This window comes from Ctenocephalides felis, unplaced genomic scaffold (genome assembly GCF_003426905.1).
Source record: "Ctenocephalides felis isolate EL2017-DRISC unplaced genomic scaffold, ASM342690v1 CF-g0.4_SCAFFOLD_01604, whole genome shotgun sequence".
NCBI lineage: Eukaryota > Metazoa > Arthropoda > Insecta > Siphonaptera > Pulicidae > Ctenocephalides > Ctenocephalides felis.
The window spans coordinates 44,490,422-44,511,003 of NW_020537758.1; the positions used below are offsets into that span (position 1 = coordinate 44,490,422).

The 20,582-nt window shown below is 27.0% G+C and overlaps 2 protein-coding genes and 2 non-coding genes across 5 annotated transcripts; 2 read left to right on the plus strand and 2 right to left on the minus strand.

The window, feature by feature from the left end:
* Window positions 1-1,843: 1,843 nt before the first annotated feature.
* On the plus strand, window positions 1,844-3,273 carry LOC113373826. Its single transcript, XM_026614100.1, has 3 exons — window positions 1,844-1,976; window positions 2,639-2,801; window positions 3,075-3,273. Exons 1-3 carry the CDS (start codon window positions 1,844-1,846, stop codon window positions 3,271-3,273), a joined length of 495 nt encoding a protein of 164 aa, XP_026469885.1.
* A 4,888-nt stretch (window positions 3,274-8,161) lies between these two features.
* LOC113372146 (uricase-like) lies at window positions 8,162-11,767 on the minus strand. Of its 2 annotated transcripts, none has more exons than XM_026612470.1 (6): window positions 11,715-11,767; window positions 9,999-10,209; window positions 9,455-9,731; window positions 9,034-9,124; window positions 8,515-8,734; window positions 8,162-8,386 (listed from the first exon to the last, which is right to left on the minus strand). In XM_026612470.1, the coding sequence occupies exons 2-6, from the start codon at window positions 10,191-10,193 to the stop codon at window positions 8,213-8,215; spliced, it is 957 nt and encodes a 318-aa protein (XP_026468255.1). In that variant the 5' UTR covers window positions 10,194-10,209; window positions 11,715-11,767; the 3' UTR covers window positions 8,162-8,212. The 2 variants fall into 2 exon arrangements, with proteins under 2 accessions (XP_026468255.1, XP_026468254.1); XM_026612469.1 differs by having other exon boundaries at window positions 9,999-10,206; window positions 11,715-11,757.
* Window positions 11,768-19,204: 7,437 nt separating this feature from the next.
* On the plus strand, window positions 19,205-19,277 carry Trnak-cuu. Its single transcript has one exon. It is a non-coding gene; the product is annotated as a tRNA-Lys (tRNA).
* A 934-nt stretch (window positions 19,278-20,211) lies between these two features.
* Window positions 20,212-20,285, minus strand: Trnat-agu. The gene has a single exon. It is a non-coding gene; the product is annotated as a tRNA-Thr (tRNA).
* Window positions 20,286-20,582: the final 297 nt, after the last annotated feature.

Below are 20,582 nucleotides of genomic sequence, written 5' to 3' on the forward strand. Positions count from 1 at the left end.
ATAAATATTTATCAAAACATAACTTTTTTTGTTCAAATAAAAATATAACTTTTTTAAACAAAGTATAACATTTTCATTATATTTATAATATAATAATTTTTGACTTAGGTATAAATATATATATGGAAATAATTTTCCTATATAAACAAATCTATTTCTGATAAAATACACATGAAAAACATCTTAATAATACAGGAAAAAATACTTGAAATAGATGCAGAAAAGATATATACTTAAAATAGAATATAAGGAAAGATGTGTTTTTGATGCGAGAGGATTTAAACAATAATATATTTAGCGGATTTATGTAAATATTTTTTTATACATTATATCAAGATAGTAACAATATATTTAGATGATTCAATTATAATCTACCTTCAAGAATAAAACTATGAATAGCAACGCATTTCATATTTACATACATATTATATTGATACTATTATCAAGCCCATCTAATAAAGCTTTATTTTATTAATTCTTTAATAAATCTTATTCTGATTATTACTATTGTTCTTGAATACTGCGACTCATGTTTTTAGAATATTTGTGGAAAGATAGGAATAATATAAGTTTAAAATTTAAGATTGTAACTATATATGAATGAAATGACGACTGGTTGATATTACATAACTTTTATATATACTTCATTCATTCATATTTGCTGAATTTAACAGAGTCGAACTTTTGATTATAATGGAATTTAAAGAGACATTTTTAAGTAGATATTCTCACTAGTATATAAGTATCAAATGTACTAAAATATTATAAGAGTAAATATTTATTAAGAGTAAATAATTATTCATCATTGATAATGCTAATTTTATATTTATATATTTGAGATGATCCAATAAAATTAATAACACACTTTTAACCCTATTTAATATTTTAAAACAAAAACAAGAACTCTAGACTTGAAGTTTTTTTGGCTTCAAAATCAATGACAAAAGTTGAAAACATTAATGCAGATAATAAGAACTTAACCAGTTATAAAATTGAGTGAAATGTTATTTTTTATGTAGGAATATACACAAAACTATTTTAGAAAAAACGTTTATATTATTATTATACAGCCTGTTACTACTTTTTTATAGTTCAACAGTTTAGTACAAAAAAATATAGTCAGTCAATTTTATATATTCAAAACGTTGTAAAAATATATTGAGTGAGGCTCACTCACTGATTTAGAGGTCCTGGTGTCGATCTAGCTTCGAGGAGCCTGATATCAAGCAGTATTGACATTGGAAATACAGATAGCAAGATGTTTCTAAGTGAAAATATACCTCATCCAGCATTACTGCACCAATAAAATATTTTTGCTTTTACAAAAGTTGTAATAATAAAATTTACCATACAGAGATGAGACAACTGTTTGGGTTGTCATCTATAAAACCTACATAGTATTAAGTCAAATTAATTCTACAGCTTATAGGATCTTCAAGTTATGATTGCTGCTGGAAAAAACAATAAAAATTAAACGAAATTTATATGTAGGAAAGTTGTTGCTATTTGCATCTAGTTCAATCTGATCTAATTATTATGATAATTCTATTCAATAGAACATTATTCCGATCCTGGCATTAAGGGGTGAACCCGATACGTTGTTCGAAATATGTGGAGGCATCATAATTCATGCATAGATATATTTTTCAGCCTACGCACATTTCCATCTCTTGTACTTGCGCATTTTTCTCAAACATTTTCCTATATAAAACGCAACTTCGATCAGTGCAACTGTTTTATCAAATCGAAACTTGAGACACAACCACATCCCTTAATAGTGAATAAATAATTGTAATCTGATAAAATAATATTTTTGTTCTTCTACTGATAAAATTTAAACAGAATGAAAAGCCGTGATAAATATTTGCTTATTTTTATAAATAGTGTCATTTTAATAGATTTTGCAGCAGCTAATGCCTTGAGAAATCATTTGAATGATGGGCTCTTGGAATGGACCAATGTTGATGATGTTCTTGGTAAGAATTAATTTAAATTATATGTATACATATACACACACATATATATATATTTATATTATAAAATTGATTTTAACATTTAAAATTAACGGTTTTAAACATTTTCATTGCTTAGACCATCTATACCCTTCCTAGACCAATTTATGCAATTTACTTCTTTATAATTGCAATGGTTCTTATTATATATATATATATATATATATATATATATATATATATATATAATGAGATTGAAGGAAAACAGCTCTAATAATTTGATATTCATGTTATCTTGAAAATATATTCAAAAATATTTTTTTAATCAAAATTTGTGTTCTAGATTATAATTAATTATGCGAAATTATATTAATATAAATTATTGCTTTATGTGTTATAATGCTTTTTTGAAACAAAATTTCAAGGTTTTGAATTTTTTACAAGAAAATTAGTAAGGTGATGATTAAAAAGGATCTAAAAGGTTTTTTTTAAAATTGATTAAAACAGCAATTTGTTAACTTAATTAGATATAATTTATGACATCGTAAAATAAACTGAATAATCATCACTATTTAATTATCGTTACCACTGTTCAGTTTAAATGTTTTAGCTAAAATAATATATTTTTGAAAAAAAATATATCAATTTTTTTTAATTATTTTGACTTATTATTTGCATTTTTTTAGGTTTAGGATCAGTTTTAACCGATTCGGACCTGATATCAACATCAACATTCCTCCTAAGGCTATTGGAAATTTTCCAATCAAGACCACTTCCTATGATCTACGTGGAAGATATCAAGTTGGATGAACCAGATATTCGAAAAAGGCAGCATATTGATAATAAATCGTAAGTAAAAAAATACACAATGTATTATTCCATAGGATGCGTAAAATTTTATAGGAATTTATCAGAATTCTTAATTATTTTTTTTACATATTTTTTTAACAGCAATCAGAACCTTACGTCCTATATGGTGTTGAGTTAAAACTTCTTCTTACTTCATATTTTTATATAGTAACCCAATGGTTAATCCATCCATATTTGATAATTTGTTATTATTAGAGTTTATCCAATAGGGCTGACATTTCTTAAATATTATATCAATTTTTTTTATCACAGGCCACCAACTCGAAGATACATTTGCACTCCAACTCGTGAAGACATCTTCAAATTGTTGGTGGCTTTGCAAGAAATGCGAAGAGAGGGTCCTCAAAAATCTATAAATTTTTGCAATTTAGAACGATCTACAGGGGCAATTTTCACAAATATACGTTTACTGAGAACTCGAGAAATCACCACTCCAACTCCTCCACGATAAATACATAATAATCAAATAATTATATAATACACAATTATCAAAAATTAAATATATTATATAAAATAAAGACTATTAACCGTATTATAGATAGTATAATGAATTATGAATGTAAGATATTTTAAAGTGTAATATAAAAAATATATAATGTAACGATTGATGTCTAAAGAGTTCAAAGTATAATGATAAAATTAATAGGTAATAATATATTTTTATGGCAAACATTGTCTAGAAAATATTATGCACTGAATAATCATTCATGTAAAATAAATGTCCCCAATGTAAAATAAAAATAAACAAAGATCATAAATTTGTTGTCGCAATTGATTTTTTTATTTAAATAGATCAGTTATTTCGATCATGAATAATAAATAAATACCAAAATTTTATTTTAGAATTAATTTAGTACATTATTAAAAGGTGAACCACTAGGTTTTCCTTTTAAAATTCTATGTTATTTGTCAAATTAAATAGTCAATGTCTTTTATATAGGCAGATTGTAATTTATAAAAAAAGCATAATAAATAAAAGGCAATCCGGAAATCGGCCTTATTTATACTTTGAATATTAGATAAATTGACCTCAATATTTTGAAAGATTATCATTCAATCAGTATTTAAATTTACAAAACTAGACAGGTTATGAAAAGCATATTTTTGGACAATATTCCAAAAGTCTTTAAGTGATAGTGTCATAATCATTATAGTTACAAAAACGATTAAGCAATTTTGGTTTCTGCCTTTTTTTAGTGAAAATATATGATTTTATCAATACAATTAGAATTGTGGTGAAAAGGAGTGTGTTCAGTTCAGTTTACTGGTGAGTTTTAAAATTTTAATTGTATTTATTCGAACTGATGAATATTGAGTGTTTTCCCCTTCTGTATCATTCACATAATTTATTATTTTTTATTCACCAAGTATAATTTTTTTGCGTCTGATATCGATTATTAAATAATTTAATTCTTTGTTGAACCTTTTAAAATTTGACACTAAAAAAGTAGTAGTATGTTCAGAATCTCCGTTTTAGAATTTAAAACTGATAGGTTAATTTTGTATCATTTGGTTTAAAATAATTTTGACTGATCATGAGATTAGTGCTAAAAATATATTTAAACAAAAAAGTCAATAGAAATATTGTTCTTAACAGCATTTTATATTTTACTAAACTTGGATATATTAATAAATAATTATGGCTGAAATACATTTTCCAATAAAATTCCGATCTCTTTTAATAAAATTATTTTCACTTACCTTTGATATATATAAAATGCACCATTTTCCTGAATCTGGTGATAACAGTCTCACAAATTTTAAATTTCACAAAGTACATAATTAAATGAGTCAATATTTTAAGCACCAGCTCTTGTAAAATTTCTTGTAGTATTCTTGATTAACAACAAATTTATAGGCTTTAATTTACAAAAATTAATTTCAAGCACTATAATAACATTATCCGATATTAACACTCATATCCGATCACAAAAAATATCATTTTAACTTGTGCATACATTGACTACTATAAACTGAATAATCGATTTAATAATTTAAAAAATATTGCAAACATGCCTCATTTATTTACATTTAAAACTTTATGTAATCTCTAAATATCGGTATTATAGTCATACTCTTTGCAATAGATATATATACTTTACACACATAGATAATAATATATAAAATTAAATAACTTAATGTTTTAAATTAAATAAAATTATACAAAAAAATAATTAGGCTGCTTTCATATATTTGCATAACAAACTAAAATATGTAATACATGTTAATTACACTTTTAGTACGTTTTATGAAAATGATAATTAATAAAATTATAAAGTTTATACATTTAAATCATATATCTAATTTTATCTCTTAAATTGAAGCGCAATATTATGATTAGGATTTACATATAATTAATTATTGTTGCATTTTTGTAGTAAATATAACTGTTTATTATTATGCTAAAAAATAATCAATGAAAGACTATATTTTAATATTTTATTTGATGATATTTCTTTAATACAAAATGATAATTTATTGTAACTCACAAAAATAAATGAATAATAAATAAATAAAAGACTTACCAGATATAAATATATAATACATTTTGATGCTTAGGATAATGCATAAATAATTGCATAATCTATTGGCAAAATATATTTTATACATTTATTTTTTATTGATAATAATAAGTATACTGTGCTTTAAATCCAATGTGCGAATTGAAGGAATCTGTTAAAAATCTCATTTCTGGGAATGTGTTTCCAATGGCTGCTAAATGTACTGCAATAGATATATGAAATATTAATTAATTTTATTATGAATTTTGTGACACGGAAGCAAAAATGTGTTTCATTTAATACTTACTTATTCGATTCTGCAAAGAATGCCCACAATAGGCTCGACTACCAATTAAAAGTTTGTCCCTTGAACAATTAGGGCTATCTTCTAGGCTGAATTCAATAAACCATATTCGAACCCTATTGAAATTTGGTCTTCTAATAAATCTAAAATTATATATACAAAGAATATGAGTTTATATAACTTATGAATAATTTTATTTATCCTGTTTACCTGTAACATATATTCTGATTAGGTGGATACGGTCTAGGAAAATTAGGCGACTGAAATTCGCCAGTAATTTGATCAAGTGGGTGACATAATTGGTTAGCATTTGGAGGAATGCACTGAGGTCTATTTAACCATAAAACTTCAGCTGATAGTTCAAGCCATTGTTTGAATCCCCACAACCTGCATATATTATCATTTAAACCATTTGGTAAAAATATTCTTGCTGTAACATTTTCTGGCTCAAATATATCTATTTCTTCAGCATCTTTGTTCATGTTAGGCATTTCGAAAAAGTAGTAATTTATAGTGCTTTCAGTAGATCTTTGAGACAATTGTGCCATTTGCAGATCTTTGGACCTATTACTATGAGTATTTCCAATGTTATACTGTTCTGAATGATTGTAGTTTGAGTAAGCATTTCCATCTATTGATCGCTTTTGAGGCCATTTGATTCTATTATCAACATCTTCGAATTCCAACATTTTTAATTTATCACTTGAAGATGCATTTTTTGTCTTCGCATTATTATCAATATATCTGAACGGGCAATCTATTTGAGTAACTTCTATAACAAAACCACTAATAAATGAATTAGGTACTCCAACATTATTATATCGTACTGTTATTGGTAAGTTTCCCCAAAATACGTCGTAAACCAAACCGCTTCTGCAACCACAAAATCTACGTCCATCTATTTCAACGAATCCTTGAGGACATGTGGATTGTTGGTCATTATTACCAGTCCAAAAATATCGAAAATTAAATCTTAATTTACAAGCGTTTAGACTTCGGAAGATGCGATATTGACAATCAATTCTACCTTGAGATGTGCTTGGAAATCCAGGACTAGATATCAAAAAACGTTTTTCAAAAAATGAGTTTGCACAACATAATGGTATTGGCAAAGGAGGACTGGTTGGAAATCCTCCAGAACCAGGAAAGATTGGTAGATAGGGATTGATTGGTACATTTGGTCCTGGATAACTTGGTACAACAGGTACGCCAGGTGAGGTAGGAAAATTAGGAAGAAATGGAGGTATTGGCGATCCAGGTGATGAGGGAAAATTTGGAATATTATTTGGGTAAAATGGTATATTTGGAAAATTATTTGTTCCAGTAGGCGGTACGTAGTCAAATTGCGGTTCATTTTTTGGCTGTACTTCTGTTGTCACTTCCGTTGCTGGTATGATTTCTACATCAGTTTTATTTGAAAACAAGAAGGAAACACTGTTGTTTATTTGGTTTTCAAATATTTCTTTATTATTACTCTCTGCTTCAACCAACACTGTTTCTTGTGTACTAGTAACTGGATTTACTTCTTTGCAACCCAACTGCGTAACCATGATTTTAAATCCTTTTTGTTCAATATTATCATCCGATACAAATTGCACGTATAATTCATTAGTTTCTGTACTATAAGTATTTACACCAATTTGGTTGCCACACAAAACATCATTATCCAAAATCTTTAACTTGTCTTTGTTGCATTCATAAGAGGTTTCCAGTTTGAAATCAAGAAATTTGAAGTTGAAATCGCACTTGTTACCGTTTTCGTTTCGAAATATGTATGTGCATAAAAAATTTTTTGGATAAGAGTTTGGATAATTTGGGGATGTAACTATTGTTTCTTTACCCGAATATATTTTACCACAAACATTAGTTTCTTTCAACTCCGTAAAATTCGCATCAATTTTCAAATTCTTGTTTGGAGAAATATTTTCACTAGCAACTGCATTTCTTTTATATAAAATATTTACAAATAAGAGAAATAGAACTATATTTTTACACATTGTTTTTATATAACTCTCGTTCATAACCATTAGTTTCAAATGTTTTCACTTAATGAATAAACCGTGGTAAAAAGCTGACTTTTGTTATATTTAAGTAATCTTATCTCTTGTTTATTGAAAGTGAGATCAATTCTTGAAATTGTTACTCCAGGATATACGACATCCGTATACTTAAGCGCATTTGTTTAATATTATGTAAAAGCACATTTAAAAACATTACATTGACAAGAATCTGTCTGGATTGATGTAATAAAATGTCTGGTAAAATATGTACATTAATAGATATTTAATTCACACTTTTGTATTGACAATTTAAGCAAGAACAATGTATGATCCGGAACAATAGACTAAAATGAACGTTTAAATAAAATTTAATTTAGAAAATAATAAATTCAGGAAATAAAGGAAAGAAAATTAGTCATATGACTTGAATTCAAACTTATTCTTATTGTAAATTGTTCTCAATGTGATGATTCTTATATAAAACTCGAAGCAATAAAACAAATTTTACGTTATATATATAATATATTTGATGGGTATTTTAAAAATTTCTCAAACGATATGCATTATTTGACTTCGGTTGTTACTTCATAGTTTGCTCATGACGTCTTTCCTGGAAAGTTGTGCGTAAATAGTTCCAGATGGTTTATCCACCGGCATGAAGACTTCTTTGTTATCTCTTGGCACGACACTTCTTGGGAATTTGGAAAAGTCGAAGGTGAAGTAATGTTTGTTTGGCATGGTCATCTCAATGGTACTCATCTGGAAAGAAATAGAAACACATATTATAACTAACAGTATATATCCTTATGCTTCAAAGTAAATTGATGGAACTAGAATTAACATTGTATTGAATATTCTCAGTAAAAAATTTATTTTTTATTACTTACTTGCGGTACGCGTTCCAATGATTCTTTTTCTGCCAAATACAAGGTCTTTTGAACTGAAGGTGAAAATATACCTTTGTCTGGGCAGCCTGCAAAATTTCTGATAATTGAATCTTTTACAATATCCCAGGCCTTATCGAAATCTAATCCGTCTAAAGTCTTGTACTCCCAAGCGGCTGTGACTATTGTACTAAATATTCTGTCGTAGGCGTCTGGCAGAGACCTGAAAATTTTATAACCGATTTAAATATTGATAAAATAATAATTAAATATAGAGAGCAGTATTGATCTTTCAAGATAAACAATTGAGATTTTTTTTAACTACTTCTACTCCAGATACAAAGCTCGGCTTGTGACCTGCTCAAGTCTTTACAATCTAAGCGACTTAAACAAAGAACCAAATTACCTAAAAATGTAATGCTATAATAACAGAAGGTCTATAACTGTAGCTGAATGTACTCATTGTACAGTTTGTTATAAAAATTTTTAAAAAAACATACTTTTTTAAATAAATATTATTACCTGTAATCGTCATTGACGAACCCAGTGAATGCTGATTGCGTTGTTTTGAGAACACGAAGATCCTTCAAACAACTTCGAACGACCGGAGTTTCTAAACAAAAAAAAAATAAAATATTTATAATTTTATTTTTGCTTTACAATCCAGCATTGTCTTTCTATAATTGTTGAAGTTATGGTAATTTTCAAACTACTTTGTGTTTTGACGCACGCGACGACCCGGGCGTTAACATACCGGGTCGTCGTGCTGCATGTCAAATATGTTTAAGAAATTAGCATAATTGTTAGTGTAATTGTTAATTATTGCATTTTTATTGTCAATTTACAACAATAATTGTAGTAAAAGTGTATAATATTAGCATAACATATATTTATATATATACGTATATATATATATATATATATATATATATATATAATTTACCGTATTTTTTCTGTGTGACCACACAATGTCTGACCGCCGACGGGTTAAAAATAAAAGCATGTTTGTGCTGTCTTTCTGGTTGTCCACTACCCTTTATTCTTTCCCAAGGGTACATCTCTACAGTGGCACTGCATTCTAGAACATGGGGGTAGGTGTGCAAAAAGTGCCTGCATAACAAAAGGCCAAATTCTTCAGGGGTATTCACACCATGTTGGTTAGCCAAAAGATACACTGTATTTTTTTGGGAGTCTGTGGCTACTATATCGACATTGTCTCCCTAAGAAAAAAAATATATTGAAAAAAAATCATAAAACACAATAAATATATAAAAAATTGTATGCAAAAAATATTTGAAAAATTTAATTTCTAGCCTAGCAATTCATTACGTCATGTAATGAATGGCAGATTAAATCTCAATGCATATCATTGTTTTAAAAATTATAATTAATTAACATATATCACCAAAACTCTTTTTTTCAATATTATATAAATATCAAGCATTAACATAATTGTTGCTGAAAATGTATCATTATTTTTCTATTACCTTTAGGTAATCTACATCCGAAGCAAGTTTCAAATGAGTTCCAACTTCAAATTCTCTAATATGATGTGTTTCTCCATCTCGTTTAACATGCAATAATTTTACAAAATCTTTGCCATAACCACGGTCACTAATCACAAATTCAGAATGTGAAGGGGCCTGTTTTGGATTTTGTGGCAATAGGGGTCTTGCTAACATTTTTCTAATTTATCTGCTAAAAATAAATTTTATAAAATAATGAAGGCAAACTTTTGATAATTAATCTCTGCATATATCATGTTATAATTGAATTAACTTGATTGAATTTTAAATTAATTTTTTGTTTGAACAATGTTAATTTTACTATTTAAAACGTAATGTAACATGCAGTTTTATTAGTTGAATTAAAAATTTACAAGTTTCGTATCATTTTATATATTTTTTTTTAATTTCAAAAAAAAAATGGAAATTTTATTTAATCAAAGTCCAAAATCTGTTTTTCTTATATAGACATAGTATACAATTGAACAACAAAATTTAAGTGCAAATAAAAAAAATTTGTTAATACAGGCTTTAATAATGTTTTTAATAAATTCTAAAGATCATTTAAGAAATCTGCTTAAAAACATAAAAATGTATACACACACCTAACGATATTTACAAATGCAGAAAATATTATTTGTGAGACATTTTGTTTATTAAAAAAAAATATTATATGTTTTATACACATAATAAGATTTAAAAAATATTATTTTGATTGATAAAAGAGTTTCAGTAATCCTAGTAGCACTGAAAGTGCAAATAAATAAAACCAAATAAATTACTAAAATCAGATCAGATATATAAATATTGCAATACATAAAATAATCGAAAATTACAATTTCTTTTAAGAGTAGAATAAAATTATTGTATTTTTAGGAATACTTTTTATAATTGTTGATATATATTCTTTCAAGAGCAGTATGTTATACCCTCATAAAATAATATGAAAAAAATATTTTCAACCTAGAATGGACATTAATTTAAGTGGATTTTTCATCCTACTAAAAGTAGAGATAGTAAAGTATTTTCTGATTATTAAATTGGTAAAAATATTGATATATAATATTAAATTAGAAAATTTACTTTTCCATTTTTTGTAATATTTTGCTAAAAATACATGATGAAAATTTTCTGTAACTGCTTATAGACTTAATGTAAAACAATGATATTCCATAATAAATTGAGCAATTACGATGATTTTTTCTTTTTTTCATTTTTTCTGCGTTTAATTTTATTTGTTATTTATTTTATTTGAGTGCATTTTGTATATACATTTTTTCATGTTTTTTTTCTCTGTATGTCTGTCTTAGAATTTTGTGATATGTAATAATTATGATTATCGTAAAAGATTTAACACATCAAAAAACCTGAATTTTAGGTACATATAGTAACTAAAAGGTATTTTAATGCACAAGTCTATCAGTCATATGAAAATAATCTATTATATTCCAGGCCCAAGGGCCTGCACGTCCAGTATACATACGTTTTAAAGAAAAACAAATATTTGTCACATATATTTACAATTTGAATCAGCACAAAACACACAAAATTACGAGACACTGTCGATAAGACAATATATTTCACTTAACTGTACACGAATGTTTGTAACACTAAGGCGATTTCAAATAAATTCTTAGATCAAATACACTTGCAACGGAATGAAACTGGTTTCTATATAGTAAATAACTTAACTCTCACCTCTGATTGATTTAAGTTTATCACTCCAAATGCAGCCTCTGTATGATGGCCGAAGATTTAATTTTCAATCTAATGTATAAAATATATATCGGCGTACGTGACATAAATATAATCGTGTATTTGTATAGTTATTTACAAAATTTTTAATATAATGATAAGATTGTACGAGTCATGTGTTATCTTCTTCCATTGGGTTAGGACCAGTTGTTTGGAACCATATCAAAGAGTCTAATCACTTAGGTTCCAAATCAAAAATGCCCTTATTAACTATCAAACAGTTATTTAGACCAACTTATGACCTTTTTTGACTAACTTATAAATAATTTATGAAAAAAATATTTTAGAATAAATTAGATAAATAATACAGTTCTATTTGTTTTTTCGGTTAGCAGAATTTTCAATAGCACAATTTAATTTATTATTTAAACTGTAATAGAATCTAGTAGAGTAATCAGTCTCTATTGTATTAAATGTTGTTAAACTCTGTCTCCATATAACTTCCAAAGATCTTCGGTTTGCTATTGAAAGCAAAACATGTTATTTGACACAAGTTCGAGATCAAGGAGGTCATATCATTGATGTAATGATGATCAGTGGCATAATTGAGAAATTGTATTAAACTACTCTGCTGAGTGCAATAATGATTGATTAAATGCATCCAAAGCATACCAATAGACTAATATTATAATATTACATGCTAAGATCGTAACTAACTTAATATAAGGTCTAAATCTTTCTACTATAGTTATGCTGAAATAGTCCAAATATATTTTTAACAGTTTTCGGACATTGAATATTGAAAAGTGAATGACTCATTTTTAAATTATTTTGATTTAAGTATAAAATGAATTAAATGATATCACTTAAGATATATACTTGCTTCTTACATACATCACTCAAAAAAGTTTTATCATAGGTCAAGAAACTATTATTTCAAACTCTATTATATAAGAAACGTTTTTTTATAATCCAATGCTCTAGGTCAATGACAATACTATTCAACTCGAAGATAAAAATCTCCTTATATTTGTATATATAAAATAAATATACTATTCTTAGAAAATTTACTTAAAAAACTTATTCCTCATATGTCATATAATAAATAAGATATATAATATTAATCTTTGCTAATTATATAGATTGATATCATAATTAAAATTTGACTAATTTATTTCAGACAATAAATCTGATGTTTACCTGGAAAAATGAATGATATGGATTTGATGGCTTTGATCAAATAACATATATACACGTGCCAAAACGAGATATTTTTATATATTGTAAACAGCATATACATTTTTGGAATATACCGTGAAATTAACATAGTCAGAGAGCCTTTAATTTTTATAATAGTATTTTTTTTTGTTTTTTAAACGAGCTAAGTCACCACTAATTTTTGTTTATGAAAATATACACCTCGATATTAATTTAAAAATCAAAGTTTAAAAATCATATATTAGTACATTCATTTGAAAAAGAACTCTTTAAAAAATTTGAAATTATAGTACATATTTTTTTTATAAAATTTTAAAAATTGACTAAAAAATTTAAAATAGAGAATGCAAAAACGACTAAAAATATTATAAAATAGAGATAACTTATATGAGTTGACGCACTATATGCAGTGCTCTATATTAACATTAATCATATTTTTACCATATAGTTGTAACAAGTGTCTAAAGCTTTGGAATTGATATATTTAAATTTTTAATAATTTATATTTTATTTCAAATATCTATAAAAGTAGGTTTTTCACGCTCAATGTGCAAATTCAAAAACATGTTCCTAAATTTTGTGCGAAACTCTCACTAAAATAATCGCATGCTTCTTTATAAATATTATCATCACAATACATATTTTTTACGGAAATATTTTAGAAAAGGCGTGTGTTCGTAATTGTAGAAGATACCATTGTGAACAGTATCAAGAGGAATTGTTCAATTTTATGGAAAAGTTTTAAATTTGTATATTTGATAAAATATTGGAAATTTTATCTAAAATTCGAGTCTCTATTTTATTTCATTTATGAAAAGTAATTCTGTAACGGTTGTTGGTTCAATATATATGCTAAATATATTTTACAATATCATTATTATTAATATTTATGATTTATTTTTCTTGCTCAAAAATTCTGCTAAAGTAATTTTTTATTAATATTGCAATATCATTAGCCTGTAGAAATTATAAGTCGATTAATTCGAATTTCATACTAGAAACTGTATATTGTTGACAAAATGTAAAGATACCTGCAATCTTGTAATAAATATTAATGAATAACAAATAAAATAATGAATTTAAATTCAGTTAGAACCACTTCAGTACATAAAAATCTATTAGCTATACAACATAATAATTTAACAAAATCAAATAATATAATCATTAAGAATAGTCCAGTCATTTGGTCGTCTTGCCGGTACAGTACTCCGGGAATTCTGAAAATTGGTAATCTTATAGATTTCGAGGTGCTCTTTACGGAAATCAACTTTGCCACCTCAAATTTGAACGGCAAGTTGCCGCCATATTAAAAAAATGGCGTCAAAAAACAGCTTTTTTAAAATATCTACTTTCTGGCTCAATCTACGATAAAAGTATCTATGTACGAATTAAACTAGAGAAAATTTTCTACAATTCCTTAAAAAACCGTTTTTTTTGTAAAATTGATAGTTTGAGAGTACGGCCGCCTCAAAGTCTTTGCTGCTCTCGCCGTAGTATCAAATCTCTCCATATATGACAGCACTTTGAACTTGACCACATTCTTCCTAATAATTAATATTTTCAATATTAAATTGAGCGAATAAGATCTAGAAATAAAATAATTCAAATGTTTTTCTGTTTTTTTGCTGATTTTTTAACGCTTCAAGCTACTTGAAGCTATAAGGTGCTACTCAAGCTATAAGTATATTTACAGCTACTTTGCCATTGAAGTGTTAAAAAATTAGCAACAAAAAAACGAAAAATATTTGAATTAGATCGCTTAAGATCTTATTCGCTTAATTTAACATTGAAAATATTAATTATTAGAGAGAATGTGGTCAAGTTCGAAGTGCTGTCATATATGGACAGATTTGATACTACGGCGAGAGCAGCAAAGACTTTGAGGCGGCCGTACTCTCAAACTATCAATTTTACAAAAAAACGGTTTTCTAAGGAATTGTAGGAAATTTTCTCTAGTTTAATTCGTACATAGATACTTTTATCGTAAATTGAGCCAGAAAGAAGATATTTTAAAAAAGCTGTTTTTTGACGCCATTTTTTCAATATGGCGGCAACTTGCCGTTCAAATTTGAGGTGGGAAAGTTGATTTTCGTAAAGAGCACCTCGAAATCTATAAGATTACTAATTTTCAGAATTCCCGGAGTACTGTACCGGCAACAGCCTTTTTTTGCACCAAATGACTGGACTAGAATAGTAGGTATTTACTTGACTTGAAGATGATAATTGCTTTCTTATCAAATTATTTAGAAGTACACAGTAAGTACATGAAACAATTTAATTAGTTTGTTATTGATGTGATATCAATTACTGAAGATAAATACTTTAGATTTTTGGCCATAGTAACATAAGTTTCCACAATACATTATTTTTTGTAAATATAGGTATAAAAATCAAGAACAATAAAAACTATAAATTTAAAATGTTTATCATCAACGTTAATTACTCGATCATAAAGAATAAATTGTATAAATTTAAAATGATTATTTTTACTTTTATATTGGACCAATAAAAACAAAAAATATTAATTTGAAATTATTAAAATTAACGTTACTTTATATTTAATTTACAAAAATGGCTTTAATAAAATTTCAAGTAATTTAATTATATTTAAAAATTTAATCTACAAAATCGATATTATAAAGAGGGTTGTTTCTGTTATTGAAATTTAATGCATATAAAAAATAGTTATAATAAAAAAGTATAATAGACTAAAACAGGTGCAAACTAAAACGCTTATTAATAACTACTTATTACTATTATCAATACAAACTTAATTCTACATTAATTTTGAAAAAAAAAGTATTCTAATCAATCAATCAACCAATTTGTGAGAATCATTTCGTGATTACTAGTGATTGTTTAGATTTTATTTTTTATAACATTAACACACATTTTTAATTTTTGGTTATCAAATTTATTTCTTACTCAAATAAAAATAAAAATTTTAAATTCTCTGTATTTGACCATGTTTCCAGGTCCAACGACTTTGGAGATATGGAGGAAAAAGTACAAAAATGAGCCATTTGGCGGTCAAAAATGATCATTAGACATATGCACATGAAATTATTAGATATTTTATAGAGATTTTAACAATAAGTATAAATTTTGTTTACATTCCCATGGGTTCCGTACCAATGTTTACGTGTTAGACGGCGATGCGGCGCTTACGCCCTTTGATATTTGGTCTTTATCAGTGGTGTTGTGCTAATATTTTTTTCTGCCGGAACGCTAAAATTTAAAATCGGGTTCATAAACTGGTTCAAAAAATTTCATATATTTCAATAAGAACTCATAAATCTAATATATTGACTTTTTATATAATTAACTCTATTATATACAGCTAGTTTATACATTAAATTGTACAATTATGAATATAATTTATATTCTTCAATAATATTAATTATATTTATTCTGGTATTATTTGTATTCATTAATACCTACAGGTGTTTATTATGATAGAAAAGTACTCAAGTACTCAACCGTCATTAACTTATTATATACCTACATACCTTTTACTTCTTATAAATACTACTGTCTAATTTATATATTCACCTATATTTTACCTTACGCCCTATGTATTATCTCTACCTATCTATTGTCTACACCGGGAATTGAACCCGGGACTTCCTCGTGGCGGTCGCGCACCTTAACCACTACCCTATCGGGTACCCCCATTAATAATATAATATGGGACGCACTGTTGTTTCCGCGGGTCATTTTCTAATTAAATAGGTAATTAATGCTAAGGTGGCGCGACGCCACGCGAAAAAAGACGGTTGATTGTAGCGTTACGGTGGCGTAGTGGTTAACGTCGTCGCGTTCCACGCGGCGGGCCCGGGTTCGATTCTCGGTAGGGTTAATGTAGCGTGTAAGGAAAATTATAGGTATTAGGATATATAGTAGATATAGGTTAGGTGTATTCGATATACAATGTAGGGATTTGAAAGTATATGATGAAATATAGCGTATGGTATAGATGTAAGGCGTGTAGTATAGAATGCAACGTATAGGCATACGTAAGGCTATAAAAATACACGAATAGGAACATATTATATAGGTGTTAGCGTATAAGAAATGCGAATGAACATAAGATTTAATTTATAAATATAATTTTTTCTATAAGAATTTTGATCTCGGTATTAAATATCTAAAATATCCAAAATATCCGTTAAGGCATCGATTACACCTTACTGCTGCCTTTGCCGTTATCACTTCATGGAAAATTAATTACTGCACTTTTAAACCACTGTGTGCACTGTGTGACAATAGACATAGAACTATAAATTTTATTAAATGTTTGAGTAACTTGTGCGAGCTGATTTTCTTAAGATGTTTTTATTCTCGCAACTTACTGAATTCTAAAAATTCTAAATTTAAAAATATAATATAAAAATTATTATACCGCTGTCAGGAAGGGATGGCAATTTATAAATAAACAGACTAATACATACAGAATTTGGAATTTCTCTATAATCCGTAATATTGAGAAAGTTTGCATTAGACCTAAAAAGGGATGCTTATTTACCTAAGCTATGGAAATATATATGGAAAAATTATATGATTTGCACATGCATCTTGTGCTCACTTAAACTAAACAATGATCATAATATATTTAACGAATTTTTAACAGTATTTACCAATTTACTTTCAAATCACCTAAAGCAAGTAGGTTAAAGTCGTGTAATTTTTTAATTTGCTTCCCCCATTTGGATTTAAAAATTGATTTTTCTGTGGGGCGTGTGCCCCACGTTGGGAATTACTAGTCTAGGAGTCCAATTTTTTAATCTACTACCAGGTTAATCAATAATTGAGTGATCATCAATTCCACAGCACCTTCATCAGCTTTTTAAAAGATCAAAGTTTCTATCAATATGCATACAAATCTCAAATTGTAGGCCGAAATTTGGACAATAAGTCTATTGAAATATCAGGGTAACTCTTTTGCTATAAATTGTCAACTAATTTACCAATAAATAAATGTCAATAAAACAATGATTAAAAAAATTACCAATAAATGTTGGATTGTAAAAATTTACAAGCGATCGAACGGCTTATATTTTTGCCTTAGATGGCAAAAAATTCATCCAATTAATAAAATATTTCATTTTTTTGCAGTTCTTATGCTTTTGTATTTATAGAATTGCATTTTTCGCTACAATTAATTTCCATTATATGAATGTCTTAAATTATTTATTTTATTCGACTAACGCCCGCTATGTTCGAAACAAGTCCAACTTATATCCGAAATAATCGGGCATCAGACACTTTTCGGTCTTAAAGTAACATATGTGAAATTTGAAATACACTACTGTATTGTAATTAATATTTTAGTTCAAACACCTCAACTTGTAACTAAATTAAAAACGACTTTGATAAAACCAGTGGTGTTGTGCTAATATTTTTTGTCGGAACGCTAAAATTTAAAAACTGGTTCATAAAGCGGTTCAAAAACCGGTTCTCATGTTTTTTCCGGTTCCGTTCACATATATGTATCTTTATTACAATAGAACATTTAATAAAAATTAGTTCAATAATAGTTTATAAAATTTACTTATTAAATCATTTTCGATTGTATGTAGCGATTTTTTTATATTTTTTCTTGCCGGAACGCGTTCCTTCCCAAAACAGATTTGCCGGAACGACGTTCCGGCGCGTTCCGGCTCGACAACACCACCGGTCTTTATGCAGTTAAAGCAGTACGATTGCTTTGAAAAAACCTTCAGAATTTCCAAAATATGTCAAAATGAAGAAAACATTTTTCTTTTCAAAAATATTTTGTTTTCAAAAAAAAATATTTTTTTTAAAAAGTATTTTTTTGTCAAATTTATAGTTTCTCAAAAATCTAATTTTTTCGAAGTAAATTTTTTTCAAAAATGTTAATTGTTTTTAAAAAAAAAAAATAATTTTTGGTACGGGAAGTACCAGCAATCTTGTCTTAAGGCACGATGCCTTAATTGCCTTAAGACAGAATTCCACTTACAGCTAGTTTTGAATATTTTGCCAAATTCGGTGCACTTGGGAATAAAACCTTATACATAATTGATATATAGCTTACAAAGATTCAGCATAAAAATATCGTCATAAAAAACTATATATTATATATAGTTTCTTTAAAAAAACTGTATATTATATATAGTTTCTTAAAAAAAAACTGTATATTATATATAGTTTCTTAAAAAAACTGTATATTATATATAGTTTCTTAAATAAACTATACATAACATATATATTTTATCTATTCGAATATCATGCGTGTAGAACGCTTCCAACGTCAAGCCCGGCTAGCTCAGTCGGTAGAGCATGAGACTCTTAATCTCAGGGTCGTGGGTTCGAGCCCCACGTTGGGCGCAATATTTTTGTTAATTTTTATAAACTAATTTAATGAACAATGATTAATTTATGTAAATAAACTTTAACTTTATAATTTATTTTTATTAATTTTTGTTGTATTTAATTTTTGAAAATATATGTTTTATATTCTGTAGATGAAACATTTTTAGTTTATGATACATAGAAACAGTCTGATTTTTTAAAATCTATAGTTGTTTAATCTATAATTTATATAATCTATAATTTATTTATATAATAAATCTACAGTTTTTTTAAACACTTTAACTTACAATTTAGATTCGAAAATGTTGGGCCTAAAATGTACAAGCTGGCGCAGCGTTCGTGACTATTTTCCTACAAAGTGGATAGTTTATCACAGAAATAAAAATAATTTTGTGTTTTATAGTTTTGTATAAATAAATATTTTGTAATCCTTCCGAATACCATACCGGGCCATGCCCGTTATGCGCAATATTTGCTTCTGGCCCGATTAACATACGTGGGCTTTGCTTGCAGTATTTATTTTTGGCCTGGCCATTGTACGCGGAACGCGGGCTATGTTCGTCATTGTAAGTTAAGGAGTTAATCAATTCTTTAGAGTTCTAGAGATAGTATTGATTACATTAAACTAAATAAATTTTGTATGGTGTCTAATAATATTGCATGAATTCTGAGCAAATCCAGGGTTTTCTGTCACACTTTTTGAGGTACGTTTTCATTTTTTACCTTATCGTTCCTTTCATCTCGAAATTTAAGTAAGGTAAGATTCTAACAACTTTTCTGAGAATCCAAGTCTCCGGAGACTTAGATAATAAATTTATTGTATTTATATATAAAACTGTATATGTATAATTATATATATTAAAAATATAAAATGTTCTAAATTTTAATACTTAAAAATGTATTTTTATTAAGTTATCAAAAAAAAAAAAACTATCAAAAATATCACACAAGGCTCCGGGGAGATTCGAACTCCCGATCTCCTGTTTACTAGACAGGCGCTTTAACCAACTAAGCCACGGCGCCACGCTGTACTCTTTCATTCTACGCGTAGTAATACTGTGCCAAGCAAAGTCGAAATTTACAGTGGCTCTCAAACGCCTGTATGCACGCTTTCATTAATATAATAAAATTCAATACTTCAATAGTTATATTTTTATTACAAAAAAATCTAATTTATATTACTGCTAGATTTGTAAATTATTAACAGTGAGCCAAAAGAAAATTTAAAACAATTTCAGTTAAAAAAAATGCAAACTGTTGATTCTCTACTTGTTTAACCTTTATCTTTATATTTTGATTAGTAGGTTTTGTTCCAATAAG